The sequence below is a fragment of the Lynx canadensis genome, chromosome C2 (genome assembly GCF_007474595.2).
Source record: "Lynx canadensis isolate LIC74 chromosome C2, mLynCan4.pri.v2, whole genome shotgun sequence".
Classification (NCBI taxonomy): Eukaryota; Metazoa; Chordata; class Mammalia; order Carnivora; family Felidae; genus Lynx; species Lynx canadensis.
Genome location: NC_044311.2, coordinates 44565882 through 44579721, shown reverse-complemented (window position 1 = coordinate 44579721; position 13840 = coordinate 44565882). Strand labels below are relative to the sequence as shown.

General features: G+C 36.3%; 1 protein-coding gene across 7 annotated transcripts in view; it reads right to left on the bottom strand.

Annotated features, from left to right (window-relative positions):
• RNF13 (ring finger protein 13) overlaps window positions 1–13840 on the bottom strand; it is a 167367-nt gene that overhangs the window by 39948 nt on the left and 113579 nt on the right. For all 7 annotated transcript variants that reach the window (XM_030330512.2, XM_030330511.2, XM_030330516.1 and 4 more), the window contains 2 exons: window positions 11946–12051; window positions 2629–2722 (listed from right to left, as the gene is read on the bottom strand). In XM_030330512.2, the coding sequence (XP_030186372.1) occupies window positions 2629–2722; window positions 11946–12051 (200 nt within the window). The remainder of the gene's footprint in view (window positions 1–2628; window positions 2723–11945; window positions 12052–13840) is intronic.

Genomic DNA, 13840 nt, shown 5'->3' with positions numbered 1-13840 from the left:
CCGACTCTTGATTTTGGCTCAGGTCATGGTTTCATGAGTTCGAGCCCCATGTGGAGCTCTGTGCTGACAATGCAGAGCCTGCTTGAGATTCTCCCCATCTCTTGGCCCTTCAGCCACTTGCACTCTCTCTCTCAAAACAAATAAATGAGAAAAACACCATTATGTTGACTGGTTCATAAGAATAAACCTTAAAGGGAGGTTCAGGCTGCCAGGCAATCATAGTTCATTGCCCTGGTCCATCTGCCCACTTACTCTCCCAGAATATTTCATACCTTTCTGCTTTAAACCTCCAGTGTCTCCTCTCCCATCATCATCTACAGTCGATGACTGAAAATGGAAGAAAACTTCCAGACTTACCACCATACATACCCATGTCCCAGGATTTTGCACCCACATATTTCTACCTTCCCTTAGCTCAACTCTCCATGTTACCATGTAAGGCCAGTCCACCTACTTGTGCACCAGAGCCCCATTCCTCCTTGCCTTCGCAAAGACGGTATTACAGCAGTTCTCCCATCTGTCACCTGTTATCATCAATTTCCTTCAGCAAATGTGCTATTTCTTAACCCGACTTCTCCACCAGCTAGCTGCTACCCCATTTCCTTGCTTCTGTTTGTAGTTAAATTTCTTGAAAAAATTGTCTGTAGTTACTGTCTCTGATCCTTTTCCTTCCATTCTCTCCTAAACCCATCACAACCGGTTTTTTGGCCTGTCAAAACTGCTCACCAAAGATAATCAATAACTTCTAAAGGTCAGCTGTCGGCTCTCATCTTACTTACCTATCAGGAGTATTTGACACAGGTTATCACTCCTTGCTCTTTGATGGACTTGCATCTCTTCAGTTTCCAGTAAACCACTCTCTTCTGATGTCCCCCTGACATAACTGTTCACTCCTGTTCTGTCTCTACTGCCTATTCCTCTTCTTTCTTACTTAATGTTGGAATGCCCCAGTATGTCTTTGGTATTCTTCTGTCCACCTATACTTATTCTCTTAGTACTGTCACCCAGACTCATGATTTAAATACATCTTTATACAATACTTACAGTTCAGATCCCTCTCAAACTCCAGAGTCATTTATAACATCTACTAGACATCCGAAATTCCATATATCCAAAACGAATTTCCTCAATTTTCACTCAGAACTTGCTCCACCATTCATTAACCATCCTTATTTCTGTTTAAGGCAATGCCATTCTTCCTGTTGCTGACACCAAAAATCTGGCATCATCCATGGTTTTTCTCCCCACATCTAGTCTACTAATAAATCCAGTGTATTCCATCTTCCAGATATATCCAGAATTTAAGATTTCTTCACCTCTTCCACTGCTACCACTTAATCCAACCCACATTCGTATCTCACTTGGATTACTGTAATGGCCTTTTATCTGGTCTCTCTGCATATAACCCTTATCCCTCTATACCCCGTTCTTAACATAGCAGCAGAAAGACCCTTTTAATATTTAACTGACAAATTAGCTTTCCTCTGCTTAAAATCCTATACTCCTCTTATTCTGATGAAAAACAAACTATGCATGCCCAGAACAGTATCAACTTTTTAAACTTTTTTTCTGGGTTTAGGAAACACACGAATAAGCACAAAATGGAGCTTAAAAAAAGTGATCCCCAAAGCCAGTCCTCAAACTACTTCTGGCCTATGAATAACTTCTACTTTAATCCACACTAAATGATGACAGTGCAGTACATTTTTATAAATGTCTCTATTTATTCCTCTTAACATGTGGTTTTTCCTTTTTTAATTAAATTTTATATGTTTCATAAAATAATGGTTATTATAAATGGAAGGTTTTAAAAACACTTTATTACTTGGAAAATAAAATTTTGGCAGAACTAAATTTTAATGCCTTCACCGTTTCTCCTCTCTATGCATTTTCTCTGCTGAATTAAAAAACAGAACACTTTTACTGGTATATAGAATTGAAGAGTCTGGGGACTACTAGCCAAAAGGATTTAACAAGCATGTACCTGCACTAAAAGGTCACTAAAGCATAAGCAGTAGAAATTACATTGGCTAGATGATTAGACACACACCCCTCCCCAGCTCTGTCAGTACTGGTTGTGTGGCATTAAAGTTTTTTGCCTCTCTGACCCTCTGTTTCCTCAACCATAATGCCCATTAAAGTACCCAGTTCACAGGAATATGAAAATCAAATCAAACAATATATTTAAAATACATTGACATATAATAGCTACATGTGTGTTTAGTTAATGCAACAGTATTAACTATGTGTTTAGTTAATGCAATGTTAATACAGTGGGTGGTATATGGTAGGAGAGAGAGCGGACCCAGTGTCAAGGAGAGTAGACCATCCTAATGCACAGAAGTATTTTATCCACTTAGGTTCAGAAATGCCGGCACATGATGACAAGAAGAAGCATTCTGGTCAAGTTTCACTACTGTTCATAAATTCTCTGCAGACCGTTTGCCCCCGTCTTGCCTTCACCAGAGTACCCTACAGCAAAAGACCACCTCCCACATCCGCTCACTGTTAACGGAGTATTAGGCACAGGGTATGGCAAAGACACAGAAGGTAGTTCTAGAGTAAGGTCAGAATGTATTCTTAAATAAACTAACGGTGATTATTTAGAAAATAAAAATATCCACTTACCTTTCTTGAATTTATGCACGGGGAGTTTCTTAAGTTGATCTTTACGAAGTCTGTTTCTTCTAGCTCTATGTCTATCCTGGACAAATTTTGTGATCTAAAAATAAAAGAAAAAAAAAGAAATCAGATATTAAACATGCAAATAGAAAATGGCTATTAAAAGAATAGACATGTTTTAAGTGTCTGAATAGCTCCTGCAAATCAAATTCAGTTTACTTACACCCTAATCGTATTATTATTAATTGAAGCACTAATTAAAGCACTAATTACACAGGTGATTACTTACCCCAAAAATTATGCTTTTGAATTTTTACTCATTGACCCAAATTATCTTTACTTACTTTAACAGAAACATTATAAATAACATAAAACTAGTTTTGTTTTGCAAATAGAAATGGTAGACCATAGATTACAAAGATTCCACTGGACCAAGAAGAAGGCAGAGTTGAAATTCCTGTTAATTATAAACTAATAAAATTTTCAAACATACATTTATTAGTCACCACACTCTCAGTTGTAGCAGCAAACTGAATAGAAGTACTACATAACACCTGTACTATGAATATTCAGAAGTATTCAGATAAAATCTATAAGACACTTCAAATGTAAGTTACTATGCTTGAAAAAATGAAAAGTAGTCCACAGGGGCAGAGCCAAATGCCAAAATTATATCCATGAAAAGAAAATTTTGACCAATTTGGCTATATCAATATGAAGGACTTCTGTCCTGAGAAGACACTATTAAAAAATAAAAGACAAGACACAGACTGAGAGAAAATAGTTGCAAATTGCATATCTGATAAGGAATTGTATCCAGAATTTATAAAGAACTCAAAATACAATAACAACAACAAAAAAATAAGCAACCCAATAGACAAAATAAAGGGCAAAATATGTGAATAAACACTTCACCACAGAAGATACAACCATGGTAAATAAGCACTGGAAAAGACACTCAATTCAACATAATTAGTTCAAATCACAAATACCACTATATAGAATAGAATGGCTAAAATTAAAAAGACTGACTATATCGAGTGTTGGCAAGAAGGTGGAGTTACTGGCACTGTGATACACTACTGGTACAACCACTCTGGATGCTGATGATTTCTTATAAATTTAAACACACAATTACCCTATACTCAATTACCCCACTCATACTTACAGAAATAAAAGTACACGTCTGTATAACAACTTGTACACAAATGTCCATGTCAGCTTTATTTGTAATATCCAAAACCCAGAAACGACCCAAATGCCTATCGATGGGTAAATGGATTAAAAAAACAAAAACAAAAACAAAACCTGTGATATATTCATACAATCAAATACAACTGGGTTAAAAAGAAAAAAAGAATAAATATACTCAAAAACTATATTAACCTCAAAATAATTGTTCTGAGAGAAAGAAGGCAGACACAAAAGAGGACACAATATACAATTCCATGTGTAGAAAACTGAAGAAAATACAAACTAATCTATAGTGACCAAAAGCAGACCTGTAGTTGTCTAGGGATCGGGCGAGGAGGAGGAGGTGGGGGAGGATGAGGACATGACCCGTGAGAGGCAGGGATTATCAAGGAGCATGAGGAAGTTTTTTGAGCTGATATTTCAACAGTGATTGTGGTAGTGGTTTCACAGGTGTGTGTGTCAAAACTTACCAAACTGTACAATTTAAATATATGCAGTTTGTCATGTGTTAATTATACCTCAATAAATGCTTTTTAAAAATTCAATAGTAACCACTAGAAGAACACTATAATCTAAGCTTTTAAACCAGTAGGAGAAAGTGGAGTCATCCAAATCTTCAAAGAAGAAGAAACAAACTAAAAGTAAACAATAGAAATTATTCCAAATGTATGTGTAATTGCAAAAATGTAAGTAGATTAAATTCACCAGGTTTTTTTTTTTTTGAAGAGTGTATCATATTGGATAAGGAAAAAATTCCAACTATATGCTATTTATAAGACACAAGATTAAAATTAATGACACATTAATAAAAATATAAAGGTAAAAAATAAAGGAATAAAGATATGCCATGAAAATATTAAGCAAAAGAAAGCTGATGTATCAAGTAAAATTGAATTTAAGACAAAAATCATTAGGAGGTAACATGACAATAAAAAAAAACAACACTTCATCTAAAAAGGACAAAATTATAGGAGAAATACCCAAATTCCAAGTTCAGTAATTTATAGCTAAAGCAGAGAAAAAATTTAAAGACTACAGACCTATGCTGCCTGATATAGTAGCCACTAGGTACATGTAGCTACTGAACACTCAATATATGGCTAGTCTCATTTGAGATTTGCTGTAAAATTATAAAATATACACCAGATTGTAAATACTTAGAACAAAAAGAATGTAAAATATATTTCATAATTACTTATATTAATTGAATACTGAAATACATTTTAGATTTAGTATTTTTCTCACCTTTTTCTTTTTATCTTTTTTCTCTAAGTTTACTGATTTATTTGAGAGACAGAAAGTACACGAGCAGGTGAGGGACAGAGAGAGAGAAAGGGGGAGAAAGAATCCCAGGCAGGCTCCACACTCAGCACAGAACCCACCCACACGGGGCTTTATCTCATGACTATGAGATCATGACCTGAGTAGATATCGAGAGTTGGACCCTCAGCCGACTGAGCCACCCACATGCCCCTCTTTTTATCTTTTTCATTTGACTACCAGAAAATTTTAAATTACAATAAATTTGGCTTCACAGTATTGTTCTATTGCCTAGCACTGTTTTAGAAAACAGAAAAGTCCAAACAAACATAGAGAATTGTGATGACTGCACAAATTCTATGAATATACTAAAAACCACTGAATTAGACACTTTGGGTGTGTCAATTTTATGTTATGTGAATTCTATGTCAAAATGGTTTTTAAAACAAAAAAAATACACAAAACAAATGCGAAAGCTCAAACTAATGTACATATATAGAACTTTGAACTCCACAATTCTTTTCACATACATGGGGAGTGTTCACAAAATATGGCCACAAAGCAGGTCTTTGGAAATAACCAAAGAATCTATAACATACAATGTCTTCTGACCACAATAAAATTGAATTAGAAATCAATAGAAAAAAAGATACAGAAAAATATATGCTCTTTGGAAATTTAAAACTTTATTAAATAGTTTATAAGTCTCAGAAGAAATCATAATGGACATTTGAGTTTCTGAGGGGGCCTTAAAATTAGCATGCCTCTTTGCCACCTGGATTCTAAATAACTTGAGAAATAAGATCATGAGCTGGCAAATAGATGCAGGTAGAGTACCTAATGCAATGGAGAAAGAATTAGAACTTTTTACTGAACCACAGAATGAGACTGCCTTACCCAGCCAGGTACAGACAAAACTCCTCTGGAATGGAACAGGCCTTCCCTTCACTCATCCCCAGAATTGCAGAACTAGTCCTGGAGAAGCTGGAAATAGGTTAATCCCAAGAGAAAGGTGGAGCTGAGCGACGCATGCGCTAGGTTTATTCTTCCCAAATACACCACACACATAAGATACTTCATCTTCCCTAAGACCAAATGAGTGAGAGGGTAAGGAAGAGCTAGGAATTAGAGTAACTTGAGTTCTCCCTTCACATGAATGGAAACATCAAGAGTGCTAAAGAAAATTCTATATAACAACAAAAAATATTTTTAAATGTAAACCAAATTGAAATAATATTCCTTATCAAATGCTAGGAATTGAGGCTAACATCATTGTTAAACAGAAATTTATAATCTAAATGCATTTAAATCTAAATCTGGAAAGAAAAAAACTAATAAGCATTCAGCTGAACAAGCTAGAAAAAGAAAAGCAATATATCCAAACAAAACAGAAGAAAAATGATGCTAAGAGCAGAAATTCATGAGAGACATAAAACAGTGAAGACTTTAGAATATAATTTGCAGTGGAATCGAAGCTGCTTTACATCGGAGATTTTTACCAATTTTAAGTACAGTGATGGATCTTCAGATCATAGAGCAGTGCCTAATTCATCATAGATGTGAAATGAATATTTGTTTAGTGAAAGGAAAAAGAAAACCGTCAAGGTCTACTTCTTTGAAAGACAAAACAGATAAATTAATAACACTGTGAAAAGGCACGGGCAGATATGAATAAAGAGAACTCATTTCACATACAGTAGAAATTCAAGAAAGAAAGAAGAAGGAAGGAAGGAAGGAAGGAAGGAAGGAAGGAAGGAAGGAGAGGAAGGAAGGAAGGAAGAAAGAAAGAAAAGAAAGAAAGAAAGAAGAAGAAAAGAAAGAAAGAAAAAGAAAGAAATGCTCTTTAAATTGTTATGTGAAGGGTGCCTGAGTGGCTCAGTCAGCTAAGCGTCTGACTTCAGCTCAGGTCATGATCTCACGGTTTGAGCCCCACATTGAGCTCTGCACTGTCAGTGCCTGGGATTCTCTCTCTCCCTCTTTCTCTCTGCCTGTCCCCTCACTTGCACTCTCTCTCTTTCTCTCAAGATAAATAAACTTAAAATATAGTTATGTGAATATATAAATATTAATCACCTGAACCCCCTATACTTGAAAATAAAATAGACAATTTCTTAGAAATATAATTTCAGGGGCGCCTGGGTGGCGCAGTCAGTTAAGCGTCCGACTTCAGCCAGGTCACGATCTCGCGGTCCGTGAGTTCGAGCCCCGCGTCGGGCTCTGGGCTGATGGCTCGGAGCCTGGAGCCTGTTTCCGATTCTGTGTCTCCCTCTCTCTCTGCCCCTCCCCCGTTCACGCTCTGTCTCTCTCTGTCCCAAAAATAAATAACGTTGAAAAAAAAAAAAAAGAAATATAATTTCATATGAAAAAGTAGACAACCATCTGAATGTCCAAGTAACTATGAACACAGTCAGCCCGTCTAGATGATTTTGTAAACAACCTTCACCAAAAAGTAATACATAACCCCAACTTTATCAAAAACTATGTTAGAAAACAGAAAATAAGGGTAATTAGTTTTATGGGGCTAGTTTGATCTAGTCTAGTTATTTATTTGTAACTGATTAGTGGACCCATGCAGTTCAAACCCATGTTACTCAAGGGTGAACTATATGGTAAAATACACATAACGCTAAATTTACTCTGAACCATTTTTAAGTGTATACCTGGGTGGCACTAACTACATTCACATTACTGTGCTACCATCACCACCATCCATCTATAAAACTCTTTTCATCTTGCAAAACTGAAACTCTGTGCCCATTAAACAATAATTCCCCACCTTCCCCCTCTCCACAGGTCCTGGCAACTACCATTCTACTTTGTGTCTCTGAATCTGACTACTCTAGGTATCATATATAAATAGAATCATACACTATTTGAACTTTTGTAACTGTTTCATTTAGCAAGTCTTATTTCATTTAGCTTATTTCATTTCATTTATTTCATTTAGCATGTCTTTTTTCAAATTTTTTTTAATGTTTATTTTTGAGAGAGAGAGAGAGAGAGTGAGACAGAGAGTGAGCAGGCAGAGGGGCAGAGAGAGAGGGAGACACAGAATCTGAAGCAGGCTTGAGACTCCGAGCTGTCAGCACAGAGCCTGATGTGGGGCTTGAACCCATGAAACATGAGATCATGACCTGAGCCGACGTGGGACGCTTGACTGAGACACCCAGGTACCCCTCATTTAGCATGTCTTTAAGGTTCACCCATACTGTACCTGTGCCAGAACTGCCTTCCTTTCTAAGGCTAACATTCCATTGTATGTCTATACCACATTTTGTTTCTCTATTCATCCATCGATGGACAATTTGGTTGCTTCCACCTTTCAGTATTGCAAATAATGCAGCTATGAACGTAAGTGCACAAATATCTGTACAACTGTTTTCAATTCTTTTGGGTATATACTCAAAGTGGAATTGCTGGATATGATAACTCATTGTTTAATTTTTTGAGGAACTGTCATACTGTTTTCTATAGTGGCTGTTCCATGTGCTTATGGGATTGTCTGCTTTTGATGTTAAGATCATTCTAGCTCCATAATTCCAAAGCTTTCCCTTACCTGGACATTCAGAATGCTAATATTTTATTTAGGATTTTTTGCATCTATGTACAAATGTAGAACTGATCCATATTAGAAATCTGAATAATCCAAAATGAAAGACAAAACTTACACATCATAATCAAATAAAGTGTATTCCAAATACAAGATTTTTATAATGTACAAAATAAATTAATGTAATCCACCATAAAAACAGACTAAAAGAGAAAAAAACCCAATGATCATTACAACAGATAAAAGACATAATTCTGCACCCATTCATCATTAAATAAGGAAAAAGAAAAGTTTGATTTCTTTATTTCTAAGCCTTATATGGCTTTTTTCTCTTGATTTATCAGAAAATTCGGCATAATGTTAAATAAGAGGTGCAACAACAGGCATCCTTTTTTGTCGTTTCTGACTTTCCAGGGATGTCTTTTTTTTAACGTTTATTTTTGAGAGAGAGAGAGAGAGAGAGAGAGAGGCAGAGCACAAGAAGGGAGAGACACCCTTTGAGAGAGAGAGAGGGAGACACAGACAGAATCCAAAGCAGGCTCCAGGCTCCGACACGTCAGCACAGAGCCCGACAGAGGGCTCGAACCCACGAACTGTGAGATCATGACCTGAGCTGAAGTCGGATGCCCAGAAACCCCTCAAGGGAAATCTTCTAATAAATTAACCATTTAATGATGTTCATTTTTCAGTTTTTAGTTAATAATCTTTATCAGCTTAAGAGTATTTACATCTACTGCTACTCTGCCTACATTTTTTGTATGTTGTTCTTTCTATTATTCCTTGCTCTATACTGAAAGCCCAAGAGAAAGAACAAATTCAAATTACCACAGAATTCAGCAAGTTTGTAGATACAAGATTGATATATAAAAACAATGTCCAGTGTCCAACTTTCGGTTTCTAAAAAAAATTTTTTTTCAACGTTTATTTATTTTTGGGACAGAGAGAGACAGAGCATGAACGGGGGAGGGGCAGAGAGAGAGGGAGACACAGAATCGGAAACAGGCTCCAGGCTCTGAGCCATCAGCCCAGAGCCTGACGCGGGGCTCGAACTCACGGACCGCGAGATCGTGACCTGGCTGAAGTCGGACGCTTAACCGACTGCGCCACCCAGGTGCCCCCAACTTTTGGTTTCTAAATACAACTCTTCAATAAAAGAAACCAGGGCTCCTTGGAGAAACATCTAATTCTAGGGCCGGGGCAAAAAAAAAAATGTAAGAAGATCCTGAAGCTTCTTATAGTACCAGATACAAAAGAAGTGCTTAGAAAAACAAAAAGATGGATCAAATCAAAGGGACACATGACCTAGTCTGACAGAGCTCCTCATGGCCAAAGCTCAAAATTTAAACAACATAAATAATGTGGTATTGGATTCTAACCCAAAGAATAAAATAAATATATAGGAGTATGTAACCAATATAAATAAATGATTGAATAAATAAATGCCAAGAAGAGACAAATCTTTCTTACAAAAGAATTCCAAGTAATATAATATACGTGGCAGATACTCTCTCCTACTCCTCACTTCAGATCTTAATGCCTGCCCCTCCCCACCTATAGGATGGGTTATACTCAGTGCCTCACTTCCAAAGTAAGAACAGAATAGAAAAAGAGAAAAATATTAACTGTGCAGTGGAGAAATCTGGCTTAATCAAGGGATGAATGTTAATACCATTAGTTATGTTATGCAGATATCATGTACCCCCTGGCAGTTCACCTCTGTTTTTAAAAACCTACTCCCTACTCCTCAAAAAACCCATAACCCAGTCTAATCATAAGAAAAACTGCTATCAGATGAGGGACATTCTACAGGATACCTGGCCAACACTCCCCAAGACTAAGGTTATTAGAAACACGGAGAGACTAACTGAGAGACTGTCACAGAACAGAGGAGGCTGGGAAGACATGCTAACTGTGTGGTGCCCTGTTTTGGATCCTGGAACAGAAAGTGAGCATTAAAGGAAAAAATAGTGAAATCTATACAAAGTCTAGAGTTTAGTTACTAGTAAGGTACCAACGTCACTTTCTTAGTGACAAATGAACCACAGTAACATAAAATGTTAACAATGGGAGACCCTAGAGGAGGAATGTACAAGAATATTCTTCTTTGCGATTTTTGTGTAAATCTTAACATTCCAAAATTAAAAGTTTATTTAAAAAAATCAATAATATTCTTATATCCTAATAATAACGATTTAGAAAATGCAATTTCAAAAGTCAAACAAAAGACATGCAAAATGTTTACAGAAAAAAATGATTAAACTGATGGATATAAAAGTTCTAAACAAATGAGAAATACCACAGCATCACAGAAAGACTGAACATTTCAAAGATGGCATTTAATCTCTAAGTTAAACTATAATGTCCATATAAATAATAAACTCATTGGACATTAATATAAATATTATTTATAAAAAAATTAAAAAGTGAGTATACTGGCGTTATTTTATGTCATTGCAATTCTCTTTAGTATCTATCTTAATACAGTGGTTTTATCTGCTTCTGCCTTCAATTTGTTTTGATATCACAAACCACGTAGTTTCTAGAAACTTCCACCTTAAACCGTGAAGGAATGAGAGTGACAAAGGCAAATAATATCTTAATATTATCATGAAAATAATTTTGACCTCACAGACCCATTAAGAGTCCTGGTTACTTTGGTAACCACTGTTTTGGAGAAGTAATGTGTCATTGCCCTTACCCTCAAGCCCTCATACCATTCTTTATTTACATTTTAATATGAAAAATTTCAAAAATGGAGAAGAGTTGAAAGAATTTTATAATACCCATATATCCATTACCTAGATTCTATAACTAACTTTGAACTGCACTTTGTATCCCCTATCTATCCAACCATCTATGTACCCATCAATACACCTTTTTCTAGTTTTTGTTTTACAGTGTACTTCAAAGCAAGTTGCAGACAATCAGTATGTGTCCCCCAAAATACTTTAGCATATAAGTCATTGCTCAGAGTTTAGTATTTTTTTCCCCTTAGGTAAAATTTATATACAATGAAATGCACAAAATTTAAGTGATATGTATGCAACCTAAACCTCTCTCAAGATACAGAACATGACTTACCCTGAAAAGTTCCCTCATACCCTTGTCAGTAAATCCCTCACCCTTCTCTAGCCCCCCAGAAGCAATCACTGCTCTGATTTTCCCTGCCCCCAGATTATCTTCACCTTTTCCAGACCCAATCATATAAATGGATTCATACGATAGGTACTCGTTTATGGAAGGCTCCTCTCACTCAATACAATGTTTTTAGAATCATCCCTCCTATGTTTAAAAATATATTTAACATTGATTTACCTACCATGAAAATGACGATTAAGATGAGACAGATCCCCACTATGATAAGGAAGGGGATTAGATAGTATTCCAGAGGAAGACTAAATTCTGGAACTAAGACAATGTGGCCCCTACAAGAAAACAAAAAGTATAATTGAGAAATATTAAGGAGTGCCAAGTTATAATGTTAATTAAAAACAAAGAAAAACATTTTAAAAGGCAATTAGACATTACGATTCAGTCCACTAGACACATTTTCTAAAATATGATTTCTAATAATTTAAGAGATACTTTCTCCATCTTTCAGTTTATTTTCATATTTGCCAAAATAACTTGCCTGTATAATTAAAGAAGCTTTTAGACTGGGTAGAGGAAATCAGCCAATCAATACTTACTGTGTTCATCCCGGAAACATGTTATTTACTGAATTTAGTAACCTGGACAAAATTCTGCATGTTTTACATGCAACATCACATTAAAACAATGGTAGTACCTTGGGTGGTATGTCAACAAAAACCTCCAACCCAACCAGATTACTACTCAGCAGTCCCTCCTATGGTAAAACCCTGAAGCCACTATTAATAAAAATATACTCCCTCTTCTCTCATATATGCTTTCCACGAACTTCTTATACCAGGTACAATGGACACAGCCCCTGTACTCTATGCTCCTCTATGAGATGTGGTATAAAACACTGGCAAAGGAATTTACAGGAGCTGTACCTTCCTCTCTATTCTCCACCTTCTCCATTGCTTGACTGGAAAAAGCTACAAAAATACGTATGTTGTGGGTGGAGGGATGGAGAATGCTACATGCCTTACTCCCTTTTGTCATTAACCATGCTATTACTTACTGTGGTATTACTATTCCATAAGTTGACAGGGACTCATAGAATGAAACTATGATCAGAATAGGAATAGTATTTTTGTTGTGTGAGCAAATTTGACACGGCTGCAAAATTCTGCATTGTAAAATACCTTCAGTCTAGGGAAGGGCCTATATAACGGTCAGTAATAGGACTGACTTCCCCGTTGTATTCCTGTGCTGCCAGTATAGTGCCAGTAACACTACATGGTAATCCGCTGCTGGATGATGTTTTAGGCAGTGAAGCCTGGCACTTCATAACACAAGGGTCCAATGCCACACAAAAAATCTCAATAAAAGGGAAATAAAACCAGGTCAAGTCCTCCCTTCACAGATGTTCAGGACACCATAGTACTTAAGAAAAAAAAACAAAAACATGAAATCAAATTATGTCTATCCCCAAGCAATTTTTTTTTTTTTTTAATTTTTATTTAAAAAAAAAATTTTTTTTTTAACGTTTATTTATTTTTGAGACAGAGAAAGACAGAGCATGAACGGGGGAGGGTCAGAGAGAGGGAGACACAGAATCCTAAACAGGCTTCAGGCTCTGAGCTGTCAGCACAGAGCCCGACGCGGGGCTTGAACTCATGGACCACAAGATCATGACCTGAGCCGAAGTCGGCCGCTTAACCGACTGAGCCACCCAGGCACCCCCCCCCCAAGCAATTTTTAAATTTTAAGGCTATTGTTATATTCAAGCTTCACCAAATACAAAAACAAACAAAAATGATAACACAAGAAATTTGCCCCCAATAATTGAAATATCTTCTGAAAATATTTACAGATTGCTAGGAATACTAGAATAAAAATAGCTTTTTATTTCAACTACTTTCCAGCAGAATCGGGGATGACAAAAGATTCACATGCATTTTTGTAGCTTTACATAAAATACTAAGATGATCTATCAGTATAAAAAGAGCAAAGCAGCAGACCTGGGCCGCTACATTTGGTACCATCTCTTCCAGCATGGAGCCAGCTCTGCAAATAACGTCTCTATGCTCCCACAAACCTTCTGAAACTGTGTGAGCTAAGGCTGAGATGCAGTCACAGGGGTGC